The sequence below is a fragment of the Mirounga angustirostris genome, unplaced genomic scaffold, assembly GCF_029215605.1.
Source record: "Mirounga angustirostris isolate CCGP_5_RB_7025 unplaced genomic scaffold, mMirAng1.0.hap1 SCAF_4, whole genome shotgun sequence".
Taxonomy (NCBI): Eukaryota; Metazoa; Chordata; class Mammalia; order Carnivora; family Phocidae; genus Mirounga; species Mirounga angustirostris.
Window position 1 is genome coordinate 135,954,201 of NW_026991712.1, and position 17,606 is coordinate 135,971,806.

Sequence of the window (17,606 nt, forward strand, 5' to 3'; positions counted from 1 at the left end):
TCATGTCCTAAAGAAAACACTTTCAGAAATAGTACTCTAAGGTTCTGCCTTTTAGAACTTATTTGTGGAAAGAGGAAAGGAACAAAGAAGGAAAGGAAAGAATAAAGAAAGGAAGGAAAAAGACCAGGGCAGTGCAAATTTATGGATAGTTTTGAGATCAACAGCCTTCCATAGTAGCTAGTTTTAACCAAAAACTGCATTTCTAATCTCTTGTGTATCACATAGTTAATTTATTGAGTTGTTTATTCAACACCTAATAAGATGCTATGTACTTTACTCATGTTACCTCATTCCATCTTCACAACAACATAAAAGGCAGATTATTATCTCCTCACAGATGAAGAAACTAAACTCAGAGAAGACAATTACATGTTCAAAGCCACACAGATAGTAAACTGAGTTGCAGACGAGATGAGAAGGAAAAGTCATGTCAACCTCCAATAAAAAGGATTAAGTGCTCTAGTTAGAGATTGGTCAAAAGATGGAAAGATTCATCTTCATTTTGATTATCTTCTCTGTTTGGACCTTGAGTTATGTGGAAGCAGTGATATTTGGGGGCCTGAGTGAAGAGCCTTGAATGCCAGGCTGTTTGGATTTTATTCTCCAGGTAATGTTGAGCCATGGAAAGGTTTTGAGGCAGGAGGGATCAGACAATTATAACAAGACTTAGCATTTCAAGTCCCAAGGAGTCCTTGGAAAGGACTAATCCTTCACAGCTGGCAGAAGAGGAGTCTATTTTGAGCCCCGGGGGATCAAGTCGGAGCCGTAGCAGCGTTCAGAGGTATCAGAGTGTATCTGACATCCAGGGCAGGGATCATCCCTTGGCTGAATACTTCTCTCCTGGCTTGTGCAAAAGCCCAGCCCATAGCCACTGATCACAGCTTTATTGGAGTGCTATGTTAAACCTAGCATTATCAAGATGGGCAGTATGAGTCTCCAAAGAAAGGAAGAAAGAAGTTGGTAATCAATGGGTAAATAATTGCTTATGTTGTGGGTGTGCAGGACTTGGTCATGCAGATGCCCCTCTGGAGTTGGTAAATGACAGATTCACCTGCAATTTTCACCTATGAAAAGATGAGGTAGCTCTTTCTGCAGTCAAAACCATCCCTGCCCCTTAGGTCCCTTTCTTAGCAAATGATTCTCCTCCAACATCCCAGTTGTGCAAGCCAGAGCCCTAAGTACCATTTTTTGGCCTTATTCCTAATACGTAATCAGGACCAAGCCCTCCTGTATTTTGAATACTGCCACTTGCCCCATCCTTTCTGCAATAACCTTAGTTTAGAGCACATCATATCTCATCTAAATTATTGCAACAGCCTTTTTTTTTTGTTTCTCCTGCCTCAAGTCTTGCTCCCCTTAATCAGTTCCCCATACTGCAGCCAGAGAGATTGAGAAAGCAACAATTCTTTGAAATAACATGTTTATTTTTCAGAGTCAGAAATGCTTTCAATCAGAGCATAGGTTATTTTGTTCCATTTTCTGGCTTCCTTACAGAAAAATGGCAATATCACAAGAAGTATGGGTGATATGATCTTGATCACAGGCTGAAGGGATTTTTTTTTTCAACCAGAGATCACAGAAGAGGAATCAATTTAAAAAAAATTATTTTTCAATTTGCTAAAAAGTGAGTCAACAACTCTTTAAGATCTGAAACTGCAGAATTCCCAGTTTAGGTAAGAGCTTTGTAAGAACTAGTACTTTTAGGAAGTTTACCAGGAGAGAAATTTCACTATTTAGCTCTTTGAGGGTGATGTATCCAGCTTTCTATTGTAAAAATGTGTATTGATAAATGCATGCCTAAGTCAAAGGGTGAAGAATAAGAAGAAGGATTCTAGTCAGAGAAACTCTCCTATATTCTAAAGGAAAGTTATCTTTTCTAGTCCATCCCAATGGTGAGGGAAGAAGATACAATTTATCTCATTAGCTTTAAGAGTCAATTACTATCACAGTTTTACAGAGAAGTATTCTTGGGGAGGTTAAATATCTTCGTTAAGATTCTAGATCTTCTAAGTGGAGATTCAAACCCAAACACAAGAATGTGAGTTCTTAAGTTAGCTTTCTCACGGCTTTGATATAAGTGTTGCTTTCAATACTCAAACACTCTTATGAGATAGGTTTTCTCATTCTAGAGATATGGTTATCAAAGTTTAAAGGGTTTAAAATTTGCCCATGTCACTCAGTAAGTGACAAGGCTGACATTGAAAGTCATACTTGGCTACTTCCAAAGCCCGTGTTTTTCTAGATGTCTTCCAAGAGAGCATTCTGTTTATTGTCTCATGGATGCAGTTAATGGTACGTGACAGTGTTCAGAAGTGACTGAATAACTAGCAATAATCATAAAAGCACATTATCAAAACTTCACGGTGTAAACTTTGTGCTTCATAAATATTGTTAAAATGAGGTTCTGACCAATAAAATGTCAGGAAAGTTAGTATAAATTGGACAAGGGCGTGATGGTAACTTCAAAACTTAATTTGGCAATATTCACATCAGATTCTGATTTAATCCTTAGCAAAATGAAGGGCTCCCTTTTGACTTTAATTCTATTCCCTCTCTTACTTGCCATCTCAGAGGTGAGGAGTAAGGAGTCTATGAAACACTGTGGGCTAGAGTAAAAGCAGATGTCTACATCTGGGCTAGCTCCAGGTGGAGAAGGCACCCGGAAGGGACCCCTCAACGTCAGCAAGGTAACATTAACTCATGTGACTCCTTCATTTATTATTTTTTTTCCAGGCTCGTTTTAGCACCTGTTTCTCTGGATTTCTAAGCCACTTCTGTATCAGTTTAAGGGGTTAATTATCAAAATAAATTGAATTTGGCTTGGGAAAGAAGTGAGCTTGATACCTTTCAGAATATAAGGACCTTTTTTGCTTTGTCTCCAGCTTGACGTCATTTGATTGTGTAACTACCTCTATGAGCTCACCATCTATGGCTGGTGCTATGGGGACTAGAGAGAAGCACATGATTTATTTTTTTTATTTTTTTTATTTTTTTTTGAGAAGCACGTGATTTTAAGGGACATGTTGAAGTGGCAGGGATAATTTCACACGTGGGTAACTGTCGAATAACAAGTTGGAATTCAGGTGAGTGCTAAATAAGGATGGAAGGAAGGAAACTGTTATTGAGCACTTATTAAGTGTCAGGTGGTTTTATGTGCAACATCTCATTCAGTCTACTGATAAGCTTCCTGTGAAGTAATATTACCCCCATTTACCATTTTACTGGGGACGAAATTGTTCACCCAGCTAGTAGGTGGTGTGGCGAGGGAGCAAAGCAGGTCCATCTGGTTTCAAGAGCTGAGGTCTTTCTTTGTTCTATACTGTGTCTCAGGTGGGAAAAAGAAGATGGTGAACCCGTGTCATAAATGATAGCGTCACAGAGGCAGTGGTGTAGGATTTGGGGAGTGCTGAGCAGTGGGGCGAAGTGGAATTCTGGGGGGAATCCAGTAGGAATTGTTTGATCAGGATGTTGAAGGTAGGAATAAGCCTAGTGTGTTTCAGAAATACGGAGGGGACTGACTTCACGGTTTATTTCTTCATTTTTCAATTCAAGGAGTTTGACTGGAATTTTCTGCTAATCCTATATTAAAGTGTGAGGTAGAATTTATTTAAGACTCTATTTTAATCATAGAGTGTTATAGTTTTATAATAAAAAGTTCAAAAAGGAAAATGTGATTACATAATAAATGTTCCAAACACATATATAATTGTGAAGATTCCAGTGTGGTTTCAGATGACTTTGGTAAACAAAAGTATTTTATTTTTTTATTTTAATTTTTTAAAAGATTTTATTTATTTTTTCATGAGAGACAGAGAGAGAGAGAGAGAGGGAGAGGGAGAAGCAGGCTCCCAAGGAGCAGGGAGCCCGATGCAGGACTCGATCCCAGGATGCTGGGATCATGACCTGAGCCGAAGGCAGACGCTCAACCATCTGAGCCACCCAGGCGCCCTAAACAAAAGTATTTTAGAAAATGACCCACAGTTTTCATATTTTGGTGGGCTAATTTCTTGAAAAATTATGAACTTACCACTCCCACAATGAAAGGTTCACAGTTACTAGGTGTTAACAGATACAATAAAGGTTTTTAATCTCCAGAGAGTAAACATAATTTACCAGGCTTACCATTTTTTATCCATCTCTGCATCAGCAAGCCAAAATGCACTAGAAAGAATATATTTGGAATATCTATGAAATACATAGGGCAGTGAAATGGATGTCTGCGCAAGACTTTCTTTTTACCACCACAGACATCATAATGCAGTGTATATAATCTTTCACAGAGTATTTTCTCATATATTATTTCTTCGACCCATTAGTGGCTTACTAATGAGCATTCATTCATGTAGGTTTTCTTAGTGCTCGCCAGTAAGCCAAGGTACTGATAAATAAGTTGGAACCAAGTTAAATTGAGGGAGGACTTTGTTTGGGATAACAATGCGAACTACTTTTTGTTTTCAGACCTAGAAGTTTAAACCTCCACTTCCTTCCTTACCAATCAGCTTTGCAAGGCATACCCAGGGTTATTTGTTGTTTGTGTGTTTTCAATTTATAGCACGTAACGAATACCTCGGAGGCAGCTGGTCAACGAGCAGAGGCGGCCAGTACAACGCAAGGCGAGCCCTGACTTGGCTACTGGCTGGCCCCCAGCCCCTGGTTGTGTCATGCCTCCTCTCTGCTCTCATGTTGCCTCCTCCGCCAAAACAGGAGGCTCGAGATGACTGAGTTCTCCCCAGAATGTCTAATCTTTCTGAAAGCAGACCAACATTTAAAGAAAATGATGTGTAGGGTTCAATTTCTTTTAAAAAATCCAGGCGTCGAACTTGGCGGCTACCTTCCTTCTTTGTCAGCGCCCTTGGAGGAAGTATGGTTTTTCCTCTTCTGTACAGCTGAGTGAGGAAACGAGCTCCAGCTCCCAAATGAGCCTGTTTCTGAGGAAGACGCAGCGCCAAGCCTCTCAAAGGTGGATTCCTCAGGGAAGGAAAGTCTTCCAGATGGACAGCTGCCCCCTGAAGGGCGTTGGGGCTCAAAGAAGCATTGGGTGATGTCGACACAAGACTCACAAAGAGTCAGCTGCCCTGCCTGTTGTTCCATGCCTGATTTGCCCGCTCTTTGTTAAGACCAGAGCTGATACCCAACAATGGTGGAGCTTTAGCACGTGTCAACATGTTTTTACTGCTCAGGACAACGCTTATATTGTGTTATTAAAACAATGGCTTTTGGCAAGGCAATCTTTCTTCCCTAAAAGTTGTGGGTGAGTGGTGAAAACCACAATGAAGTCTATTTTCTCCCTTTGCCACGGTGAATGCACTGTTCTTTTAAAATTTTAACGAATCCTTTGAAATTTGAAATGCTGTGCAAAACTGCAGTAAAAATGCCATAAACCAGGCTCACTGTGATTTTCTCCTTTTAAAAAATATTTTAAAGTAACTTTAAAACAGTAAACAGATTATGCTGACGGTAAGAAAATGTAGAACAAAACAAAACAAGCATAAAAAGAAAATAAAAATCAACTGTTACCACATCACCCAGAAATAACTATCCACTCTTAACTTTCGGGTTGCTGTATATTATTACTGAGAACTTAAACACTGATTCATGGTCAAGTATAAGAATCTAAACAAAGTGCTTTTCTCAAAAAGTGCTTGATAAACATTTCCTAATATGCAGCCCTTCTCCTTGAGGATAGCTGGAGGCAGATGTGTGTCAGGTCCCCAAACAGCTAAAACCCAGAAAACGTTTGAATAATAAGCTCTTTCCTATAGTCTGGGCTGTTTTGGGTTTTGCTTTCCCAGAGATAAAAGGACATTGTATTCTCATTCTACAAGTTAAACTGAGACCCACATAGCTGAGTCTTGTGACACAATTGGATGTCTTCACAGACAGAAAGACAAAGTAAGGAAATCACAAAACTATGTTTTCATTTGTAACTCTGACAGTCAACACTCCAGGGGGTTGTAACAATAGATTCTCTGTTCATCTGAGGTGCTGCTCTTATTAATACCGCAGTCTGTATTTGAAATTCATCTACTACGTATTGGGCACTGAAACTGTGTCAAGGCATTGTGCATGGCATTTAAACATTTACTTCATGTATTTGTTGCAGGAAACCTATGAGAGTGGATAGTACTTTATCACGGTTTTGCAGATAAAGAAACTAAGGCTCAGTGGAATTACGTAAACATGTCCTAAGTCACACACAGCTAAGGAGGTGGTGTTACTGGATTCAAATTTAGGCTACTTAGCATGAATCAAGGCAGTCACATCAAACCGTACTGGTAGTCAATGTATTCTTCACCACCAAGAACAACACTCCGATAACAACGGGAACTACCCTGGGTTCTTTTGTTTGTTGTTTTTTGGGGGTTTTTTTTGGTTGTTTGTTTGTTTTATTTGGTCTCACTGTAAGAATGTCCATTGATGAGGCAATAAGAATTCATTAAATTAAGTCTCAGTCCTTGAGTACGTGCCTTTTCAATATGGTGGGTGGTGAAATGGGAAGATGCAGGAAGCACTTTTGGAACATACTGGAGTGTGATGGTTGTCTCACGGTAAAGCACTTACGTGATTGAGTTGTGAGCTTAAAACTAGATGCTTTTTCCAGGAAGCACTTTTCTTTTCTTTTTTTAAAAGACAGACTAAAAAACTGTAGTTATTCAGACTTGGATATTTGAAATTAAATGAAAAAAGATATGAAAATGAACAAAGTAAGCCTGTCACTTCAAGGAAAACAATTGACAATATTTGTTGCTGATGATAAAATTCAAGCTTACAAGCAATTTTGGAACTTTTATCCATCACCATGAGCATCAGTGGTGATATTAATGAATTTTATTTTTTGATATTCATTGTGTAATGAAATGTGTCAACATTTGGGAGATCAGCATAACTCGGTGAACCAATATTTTCCAAATGAGCAATGCATGATATTAGAAAATCATAAATAGGTAAAATATCCATCCCAAGTGCAAAATAAAGATTTTAATCTAACAGTACAACAATTCATTGATGTGATTTCAGATTCTACATTGCGACTAACCTTTAATAAACAGCCACTTGTTGGGTTTTGGTATACTATTAAAAAAGAATATCAAAATTATGTGAAAAGATAATTTTATTAGATAAAACTGAAATAATCTTAAATTAATGAAATTAAAATAATCTATTAAAATAATCTTCCCTTTTCCAACCAAATATCTGGATTTTCTATGAGGCTGGATTTTCTGTGAGGCTGGACTTTCCTCATATATATCAATCAACACGACACACAGTAACAGATTGAATGCAGAAGCTGATATGAGAATTGAGCTGTATTCTATAAAGCCAGTCTTTAGAGATTTGCAAATATATAAAACAATGCCATTCTTTTCACTATGTGTTTTGTTTTGTGAAAATAGACATTTTTCATAAAATATGCTATTGTGTTAACATGTGGTAGGTAGGTTTATTATTTTTAAATGAGATAATATATATGTTTAAATTTCTGTTGTAAATTCCATTATGATAAATATGGATAAATTCAACCCACACAGACAAAAACCCTTTGAAGTTCTTAATAACTTTTAAGAGTGTAGAGTACTGAGACCAAAAAGTTTGAGAGTTACTGTTCTCTAACATGTAATTTTGACATTTCACCAATAGGTATTCACCAAGTTGTTTGAAGTATTTGCCATTACAAATAAAGATGCACTAAACAGCCTTGTTTATGTATCCTTACATTGTCACTTTTATTTCAATGAGATAGCTTATCAAGTTTTTAGGGGAAAGGTGTGTTTATTTTTTTCAGTATATTTGTATTAGTTACTATTTATTTGATATATACTTATTAGTTATTTAAAATGTATCTATGTATTTTAAGTACATAGAGAAACAAAGAGGAAAAATGGGACCTACTCTATTCACTTGAATAAATCGTATAGCCAGGTTTTTTTGGGGGGGGAATATATGTATCAAGTTAGGAAATTCAAACAGTCCAGAGAAATATAAAATAAAACAAAAGTTTCATTCTCTTCCATTTGGTTCTAAGTTATAATATAATTATAGTATAACCCTTATTGAGGGTTTCTTATAATTTCTGCCAGGAATAAAAATCATGTTTATACTGAATTTATGTAGTATAGCTACAAATACAGTTAGATAGCTTCCTCCCTATCTATGTATCTATCATCTGTCTATCTACCTACCTATCTCCCTATTTATTATCTATAGCAGAGACTTTTAGCTGTCCACCAACATTTCTCCTCTTCTTCTTGGGCACACAGCTAGATGACATTTCTGTCTCCTTTGAAGGTACATGTGATTGTGTGACTAATTCTGGCCAATTAAATGTGAGTAGTAGTGATACGTGCCAATTCCAAGATTAGCCCTTAAAATCTTAGCAACTTAGCAAGAACATCCTTTGAGTTGTTTTATGTTTGATTTTATTTTTTGTAGCAGTTGGCCTAATACAATACCTACTGAGTCCATCATACTATTTTACACAAAAAGTATACATACTATCTTACATCTTGTGGTTGTATGTAGTATACCTTGGAGATATTTCAGTAACACCCTGGTATGTGTATTTTAAATTTAAAAACACATACTGAGAGATTACCGTCTAAAAAGTTTGTATTGGGCGCCTGGGTGGCTCAGTTGGTTAAGCGACTGCCTTCGGCTCAGGTCATGATCCTGGAGTCCCTGGATCGAGTCCCGCATCAGCAGGGAGCCTGCTTCTGCCTCTGACCTTCCCCCCTCTCATGTGCTCTCTCTCTCTCATTCTCTCTCTCTCAAATAGATAAATAAAATCTTAAAAATAAATAAATAAATAAATAATAAAAAGTTTGTATTAATTCATATTCTCACTAGAAATTTGTGAGAGTACCTATTTCTCTATATCCTCATCTGTCCATACGGTTATTATGCTTGCAAAAATTTGCAATTCTTAAAGGTGAAATATTGAATATAATTTTTGGTTTTATTGGCATTATCATGACTATGACCACCTTTCATTTTTATTGGACATTTGTATTTTCTATTCTGTATATTAGTCTGTTTATGTACTTTGCCCATTTTTTTACATATTTATAATACCTTTATTATCAATTTTCAAAGCTTTTTTTATATTAAGGATACTAACTTTTTTTTAAAGATCTTATTTATTTGACAGAGAGAGAGAGCATAAGCAGGTGGAGCGGTAGGCAGAGGGAGAAGGAGAAGCAGGCCCCCTGCTGAGCAGGGAGCCCGATGTGGGGCTCCATCCCAGGACCCTGGGATCATGACCTGAGCCGAAGGCAGGCACTTAATCGACTGAGCCACCCAGGCACCCCAAGGATACTAACTTTTTGACTGTCATCAGAGTAAAATATTTTCCCCTAGTCTTTTGTATGTCTTGACTTCAGTTAGGATGTCTTTTGCCAATGTCTATCTTTTCCTTTATAATTTCTGTATTTTCTGCTTTGCTTAGGAAGATCTCCCTTAGTGCAAGGTTGTACAGGAATTCTACTAAATTTTATTCTGATAATTTTGTTTTGTACCTTTGCATTTAAATTTAATCCATATTACATTTATTTTTTTATAATGTGAGGTATTTAATTTTCATCTTCTTCCAAATTGACAGAAAATTTTTCCTGCATTATTTATTAAATGAACCATCTTTTGCCCATGAAAAGTTCATGTCACTTTAGTCATATGTTGTTTTCATTACATTTGGAACTATTATAGGGCCTTTATTCTGTTCACTGCTCTATTTATTCTGAATTAGCCGCATGCTATTTCAATTGCAGTAATTTTATGGTAAGTTTTAATATCTTTTAAGAAAAGTTGTCCATCATTACAGATTAGGTTATGGGGGGGGATTTTTATGGCGATTATGAGACATAGATTCTTCCATATGGATTTTATAATTGTGTTATTTTGTTCCCCCCCAAATTTCATTGGAATTACAATTTCAATGGCATTACATTTGCATTAATGCAGGAAATATTGTATTCTAACATATTAAGAATTCCAACCCAAAATGTTACTATAATAACATAGGTATTTTGTTCCTTTTAATATCTTTTTGTAATGTTAATTATGTAGGTATTGTACTTAAAAAAAATATATATATTTTCTTTAAATTCAATTTAGTTAACATATAGTGTATTATCAGTTTCAGGAATAGAATTTAGTGATTCATCAGTTGCATATAACACCGAGTGCTCATAACATCAAGTGTCCCTCACTCATCTTCCCTCCAGCAACCCTGTTTGTTCCCTATAGTTAAGAGTCTCTTATGGTTTGCCTCCCTCTGTTTTTATCTTATTTTATTTTTCCTTCCCTTTCCCTGTGTTCATTTATTTTGTTTCTTAAATTCCACATGTGAGTGAAATCATATGGTATTTGTCTTTCTCTGACTGACTTATTTTGCTTAGCATAATATCCTCTAGTTCTATCCATGTCATTGTGAATGGCAAGATTTCATTCTTTTTGATGGCTGAGTAATATTCCATTGTATATATACACATACTACATCTTCTTTATCCATTCATCTGTTGAAGGGCATCTCGGCTCTTTCCACAGTTTGGCTATTGTGGACATTGCTGCTATGAACATTGGGGTACAGGTGCCCCTTCTTTTCACTACCTCTGTATCTATGGGGTAAATACCAAGTAGTGCAATTGCTGGGTTATAGGGTAGCTCTATTTTCAACTTTTTGAGGAACCTCCATACTGTTCTCCAGAGTGGCTGCACCAGTTTGCATTCCCACCAACAGTGTAAGAGGGTTCCCCTTTCTTCACATCCTCGCCAACGTCTGTCGTTTCCTGACTTGTTAATTTTAGCCATTCTGACAGGTGTGAGGTGGTATCTCATTGAGGTTTTGATTTGGATTTTCCTGATGCTGAGTGATGTTGAACATTTCTTTATGTGTCTATAAGCCATTGGTATGTCTTCTTTGGAGAAATACCTGTTCATGTCTTCTGCCCATTTTTTGACTGGATTTTTGTTTTTTTGGGTGTGGAGTTTGATAAGTTCTTTATAGATTTTGGATACTAGCCCTTTATCAGATATGCCATTTGCAAATATTGTCTCCCATTCTGTAGGTTGCCTTTTAATTTTGTTAATTGTTTCCTTTGCTCTGCAAAAGTTTTTAATCTTGATGAAGTCCCAATAGTTCATTTTTGCTTTTATTTCCCTTGCCTCTGGAGACGTGTCTAGCAAGAAGTTGCAGTGCCCTAGGTCTAAGAGGTTGCTGCCTGTGTTCTCCTCTAGGATTTTGATGGATTCCTGTCACATATTTAGGTCTTCCATCCATTTAAAATTTTTTTTGTGTGTATAGTGTAAGAAAGTGGTCCAGTTTCATTTTTCTGGACAACATGTGGCTGTCCAATTTTCCCAGCACCATTTGTTGAAGAGACTGTCTTTTTTCCATTGGATATTCTTTCCTGCTTTGTTGAAGATTAGTTGACCATAGAGTTAAGGGTCCATTTCTGGGCTCTCTATTCTATTCCATTGATCTATGTGTCTGTTTTTGTGTCAGTACCATACTGTGTTGATGATTACAGCTTTGTAATACAGCTTGAAGTCTGGAATTGTGATGCCTCCAGCTTTGGTTTTGTTTATCAACATTACTTTGGTTATTCAGGGTCTTTTCTGCTTCCATACAAATTTTAGAATTGTTTGTTCCACCTCTGTGAAAAATGCTGGTGGTATTTTGATAGGAGGTCTTGTACCTTTTTTTTTTTTTTTAAGATTTTATTTATTCACTTGAGACACAGAGAGAGAGAGAGAGAGAGAGATAGAATGAGCAGGGAGAGAGGCAGAGGGAGAGGGAGAAGCAGGCTCCCAGCTGAGCCAGGAGCCCGATGTGGGACTCGATCCCAGAACCCTGGGATCATGACCTGAGCCGAAGGCAGATGCTTAACCATCTGAGCCACCCAGGGGCCCCAAGGTCTTGTACCTTTTTATATTACCTTTTTTATTTACCATTTTTGTTTGCCACAGTGAATGAGAAATTTCCCCCACGTTCATTTCTAAATGCTTGTTATGGTACAAAGAAAAATCTTGTTTTTTGTATATTCATCTTTATCTCCAGCAGCCTTGTCCAGTTATTTTACTAATTTTAGTGGCTGCTTTATTAGTCTTTCTTGGGCTTTCTAGGTATACGATATTGTTATCTACTAATAAAAAGGTAATTTTGTCTCTTCCAGTATTTAAGCTGATTGCTTCACATTCTTTTTTTTTTTTTTTTTAAGATTTATTTATTCATTTGAGAGAGTGAGAATGAGAGAGAGTACATGAGAGGGGGGAGGGTCAGAGGGAGAAGCAGACTCCCCGCCGAGCAGGGAGCCCGATGTGGGACTCGATCCAGGGACTCCGGGATCATGACCTGAGCCGAAGGCAGTTGCTTAACCAACTGAGCCACCCAGGCGCCCCTGCTTCACATTCTTATTACATGACTCATAGTGCAACAATTAGTTATTGAGATTAATGCCAGGCATTGTTGTGGATACTAAGGATACCAATGTGAATGAAACAGATGAATAAAGTGTCTATTCTATGGAAGACAAACATAAACACAAAAAATATTAAATAATGACTGAGAAAAGAAAGTATGGAAGGGGGATTGGAAAGCTTGGTGGGGGAGTGAATTTTACACAGGGTGGCTAGGGAAGGCCTCACTGGGAAGGTAACTACAAGAAAAATTCTTAATAATGGTGATGATGTTAGGCATTTCTTTCATAGTCCTAATTTTAATGGAAACAGCTTTAACATTTCAGTACTCAGTATGATGTTTGCTGGTTAAAATATTTTTAAAAATAAATAATATAAATAAAGTAGTCTTTACATTATATATGTGTATATAATATTGGTCATCTTAAGAGTGTTATTCTATTATGTATCGCTTAAGAACTTACTTTGTTATAGCTTCTCAATTTTATCAAATACCTATTTAACTTCATCATATGATATTTTTCTCTTTTGTTAAGATGAAAAATTACTTTGATAACCTTCCTTATGTTGAAATTTTTCTGCATTCTCAGAATAAATCTATTTGATCATAGAAAAATATTCTTTAATTTGATATTTTGTATATCAGAAGAACTGAATGTGCTTTTTATTTATCTGTGGCTTTTGTTAATTCACTTTGATAGGAAAATGAAGCAAATTCATGTTTAATGAGTGACATGATATACTTGATTATATTCCATATAATCTAGTATTCATTTTAATTTTTTTTGTTTGCATGGCTAATGTAATTTTTTTGTTTGCATGGCTAAATTAGTAAGTCAGAAAGGGGGTTCCTCACTTACTAATTTAGAAATGCTATTGTCATTTTCTATGTATTGCTGCTTACTTTCCACTTTCTGCTAGATATATTAAAATCTCAACTTCTTTATTATGATTACAACTCTCTTCCTCCACTAAGATGAACCCTTTAGAAGCCAGGTGGTCAAACTATGGCCCTTGGGCCAAATATGCCCTACCATCTGATTTTGTATGGCTCACATGCTAGAAGGGTTTTTACTTTTTAAATAGTTGGAAATAAGTCAAAAAGAATAATAACTTCATGATACATGAAGAATACATAAAACTGAACTTTCAGTTACATAAAGAAACTTTTATTGAAAGACAGTGACACTTACTTGGTTACTTACCATCCAGAGCTGCTTCTGTGCCTCAGTGGCAGAGTTGAATAGTTATGCTGGAGACCATACGGTCTACAAAGCTGAAAATATTTACTATCTGGCCCCTTACTGTTTGCTAACCTATGCTTAAGGACTGTTCCTAATTGTCTAATTTTCCTCACATTGACCCAGCTCTCTAGAGTGGGTCCTCAGAAGGCTTTAACTTGTGCTTATGAACTGGGATGCAAATAAGCAACTTAGCTGTGGTTTTAATTTTTTAGCCCTCCTACCAAAGTAAAGTTCTTGATATAGAATAGATTTTCTTAAAGAAAAAAAATAAAGATAATGTATTTTTATAATTAACTAACAACATATAGTTTATTTTTCCTTAGTTTCAAAATGAAATAGTGGCTCTTGAAGCTTAGTATTTCTCATATGAATTTTAATTTTGTCCTTTTGGCAGTTAGAAGATCCATCCTTGTTGTCTGTGGGAAGCAACAATTTTCCTTTTTTGATTACAAATGGAAAGTGAAGCTTAAAGCTTCCCATACTGGTTATACTGGTTTCCTGTCTTGCTAAGTAGGGAAATAGCCTCGTGGGTGGGTGGAGAACCACAAGTTTCAAGTTATGTCCTGCACAATGGGGGAAAAAAGTTGTGTACCGTAGTTAAACTGTGATGAAAGAAACAGAGGAGAAATTACAGGAAACTTTAATCAGATACTTAATATATTTAAGCCTCAGTAAACCTTATAGTAGTGTTCTAGTATGTGTTCATGCATGTGAAGAAGGGAAGAGAACATGTAAGTTCAAATGGACACAACACAGGAAAAAATAAGTAGCAATAAGTAAAAACATTAAAAGTAACTAAGAAAGTACTGAAGTGGAGACAAGACATCTGATTGGAAGTATAAAAACAGGCAGAGATTAGCAAAAAGAAGCTAAATTGGGGGATGAATAGCATTTTATAATAAATGTGGACTTGAGGAGAAGTTATTTAACATTCAAAGATGGCAGTAGCAGACGATTAAAACTTTGAACCAAAAGGAACCAAGTAGTCTAGGGTATTACTTTATGGTGGTGAGCAGAAATTGCTAAAACATATGATCAATTCTTTAGGAAAACAGGATCTGCAGGAAGAAATTGGATGTCCAGAGTAAAGGTCTGTGATGGGCTCGATGTTTTACATGTATACTCTCTCTCTGCCTTCAGGGCAAGAACATGAGCAGTGGTCATTGATCACTGATCAATGACAAATAGTGATCATTATTATAATCATTTTTACCTTTGAGAAAACGGGCTCAGGACATTGGCCACTTTGCCCAAAGTTGCACGGCTAGGACAGGTTGGAAGCTAAAATGAGTATTTGTCTTCAAATCTGTGCTTAAAAAAGCACAATAAAACAAAACAAAACAACAACAATAAAAAATGACTTCAAACAAAAAACAACTACATCACACTGCTGCTCAAAAGAAATGAATTCAGAAGAGAGCTGAGGTGGAATGGGGCCGAAGAAACGCGTGGCAGATTTGGCCTGGAGCACCACTTGGCTGTTTGTGAAAACATCTTGGTGGTAGGCATGCAGATAGTAGGAGGGAAAAGTGGGAGCAGAAGAGATGGTGGGTGCCGGTCACTTCTTTAAGAATTTTGAGAATAAAAAAGCATAAAATTATAAGTAACTATTTAATATTGAGTTTTCTTAATGCATTTTTTGGATAATACCTAGAAAGACAGGTCAAGTAATGGTCCCAACAAGGCAAGGGTTCATTCTCTAAAATGCTAGATTTAAAAGCTCTAATTTCTCAACTGTTGTTTTTTAAATCACCCTCTATACTGGATAATTCCCAACATTAAAAAAGAAAAAATCAATGAGCTGAAGTAGTGCTTAATTTCCCAGCACATAATCTATTGGACTCTGTTGTAGGGGCCTCCTAATACATTTCCTTTAAAGTCGTTGTATTAACAATGACAACAGACAACAGCATTGATATTTCCATTCAAGATGCTGATGTATTTATTTCTTATGATGTCTGGCAACAGAAATGGATCATACAGAAGTTTTTTAGGGGCACCTGGGTGGCTCAGTCGTTAAGCGTCTGCCTTCAGCTCAGGTCATGATCCCAGGGTCCTGGGATCGAGTCCCATATCGGGCTCCCTGCTCGGCAGGGAGCCTGCTTCTCCCTCTCCCTCTGCCTGCCTACCTGTCTGCCTACTTGTGATCTCTCTCCCCTTTGTCAAATAAACAGAATCTTTAAAAAAAAAAAAAAAGAAATTTTTTAAAACAAAAATATAAAGAAATAGAGGCCTTATTTAATTTTAGCTTTGGGGGAAAATTTTCGTATCGATTCTGGGGGAGGGTTTCCTGCGGACATTCCCAGAGTTAACTGAATTTTCAGTAATTTGCTATTAGTACTCACTATACTTGCTGCTGCGGCTGCTAATGAATATTTTATAAAGCAGGAGGAAGATGTTAGGTTTCAATTTGGATGACTGCCAAGTCTAAATCTCTCACCTTGATGTAGCTCAGCTCCAGTCCCATTTTTTCAGCTGCCTCAGGCTATTTCCATCTGAACGTCCCATTATTAACTGAAATTCAACAAGTGAAAAATCAAGCTTAGTATTTTAGTCCTCAAATTCTTCCTTGCTGACTTCTTTATTTTTGCTACCAGGACCACTGATTTAGTTGCCCAGACTCAAACTCTCAGCTACGGTCAAAGGAGCTACTATTGACTGAGGGCTTCCCATCTGTTAAGCGCTTAGTAAACGTGTACTTCTGCTTGTTTTTAGCAAGCAAGGCTGCACCTCCAAACCCCTCCCTTCGAGTCAGTGTTCAGCTTCATGGTATGGCTCTGATGGCTGCCGGCTCCACCACCGTCTGCCTCAGTTTAAAACTCTGTGAGTTGGATTCCAGCATTATCACTGCTTTGCTTGAAGATGAGGAAGCTTCGGCTTAAGTGAGTTATGTCATTTATTTAAGGTCAGTTACCTAACTAGTGACTAGGACAGCAGGACTCAGACCTGACCCTGCAAACATCCAGAGCCGCGGGGCGCCTGGGTGGCTCAGTCGGTTAAGCGACTGCCTTCGGCTCAGGTCATGATCCTGGAGTCCTGGGATCGAGTCCCGCATCGGGCTCCCTGCTCGGCGGGGAGCCTGCTTCTCCCTCTGACCCTCCCCCCTCTCATGCTCTCTCTCTCTTTCTGTCTCAAATAAATAAATAAAATCTTAAAAAAAAAAATTAAACAAAAACAAAAACAAAAAACATCCAGAGCTGCTTTGTCACCTCGGACTCCTCCTTCCCTTTTGCCTGGTCATGAAGACTGTCCCTAAACTGCTCCATACAACTGTCCTCTCCTTTCCATCTCACTCAGTTGCTCCTCTCATTACCTCTCCTGTCTCCTGGGTGGTCTTCCCGCTCTTTACTGACAGATTCATCTTCTTAAAGAGTCACTTCATCTACACAATGAGCCGATGAGCTGAATGAAAAGCCTTCAATGACTACCCATGACCTGAGTGTGGCTTTCTTGCCCGGACATTCAGGTTACCATCCATGGACCCTTCCAGTCTTAGTTCTAACCCCTTATCTTCATGAACACTGTGTTTTATTTATCCAGGCTAGACTTCTTCATGCACTCTGAACTCCTCTGTCTGTTGAAATTCTACTTAGCAACTTCGTCGTCTAGGTAAGTGCCACTTCCTTCATGAAGCCATCCCCGATTCCCTTAAGCAGATAAAGATATTCTGGACTTTTCTTATGAAAACATATTCTAGCTTGTACTGTGGTCACTTGTGTACTTATCCCTATAGGATCTCAGTTCCTCTAGAGTTAAACTGTGTGTTGCTATTATCTTTGCTGTTGGTAGTTAGGTAGCATAGGGCAATCAGTGCCTGTGATCTCACTTGAAAAGTTAAAATGTGTTCAGTTTTATTGTCCAGTGCTGTCAGGATATGTGGTCCATGTACTCCAGATGTTTTCAGTCTAGTAAGGAAAACAAAACTATTATTCACAAATTACCTAGAGAACA

General features: G+C 37.4%; 1 protein-coding gene across 1 annotated transcript; it reads left to right on the plus strand.

The window, feature by feature from the left end:
• The first annotated feature begins 2,516 nt into the window (after window positions 1-2,516).
• On the plus strand, window positions 2,517-8,025 carry INSL5 (insulin like 5). Its single transcript, XM_045897465.2, is given in 3 exon segments — window positions 2,517-2,610; window positions 2,613-2,687; window positions 4,887-8,025. Coding segments are annotated over 3 exon segments (399 nt in total). The 3' UTR covers window positions 5,117-8,025.
• Window positions 8,026-17,606: the final 9,581 nt, after the last annotated feature.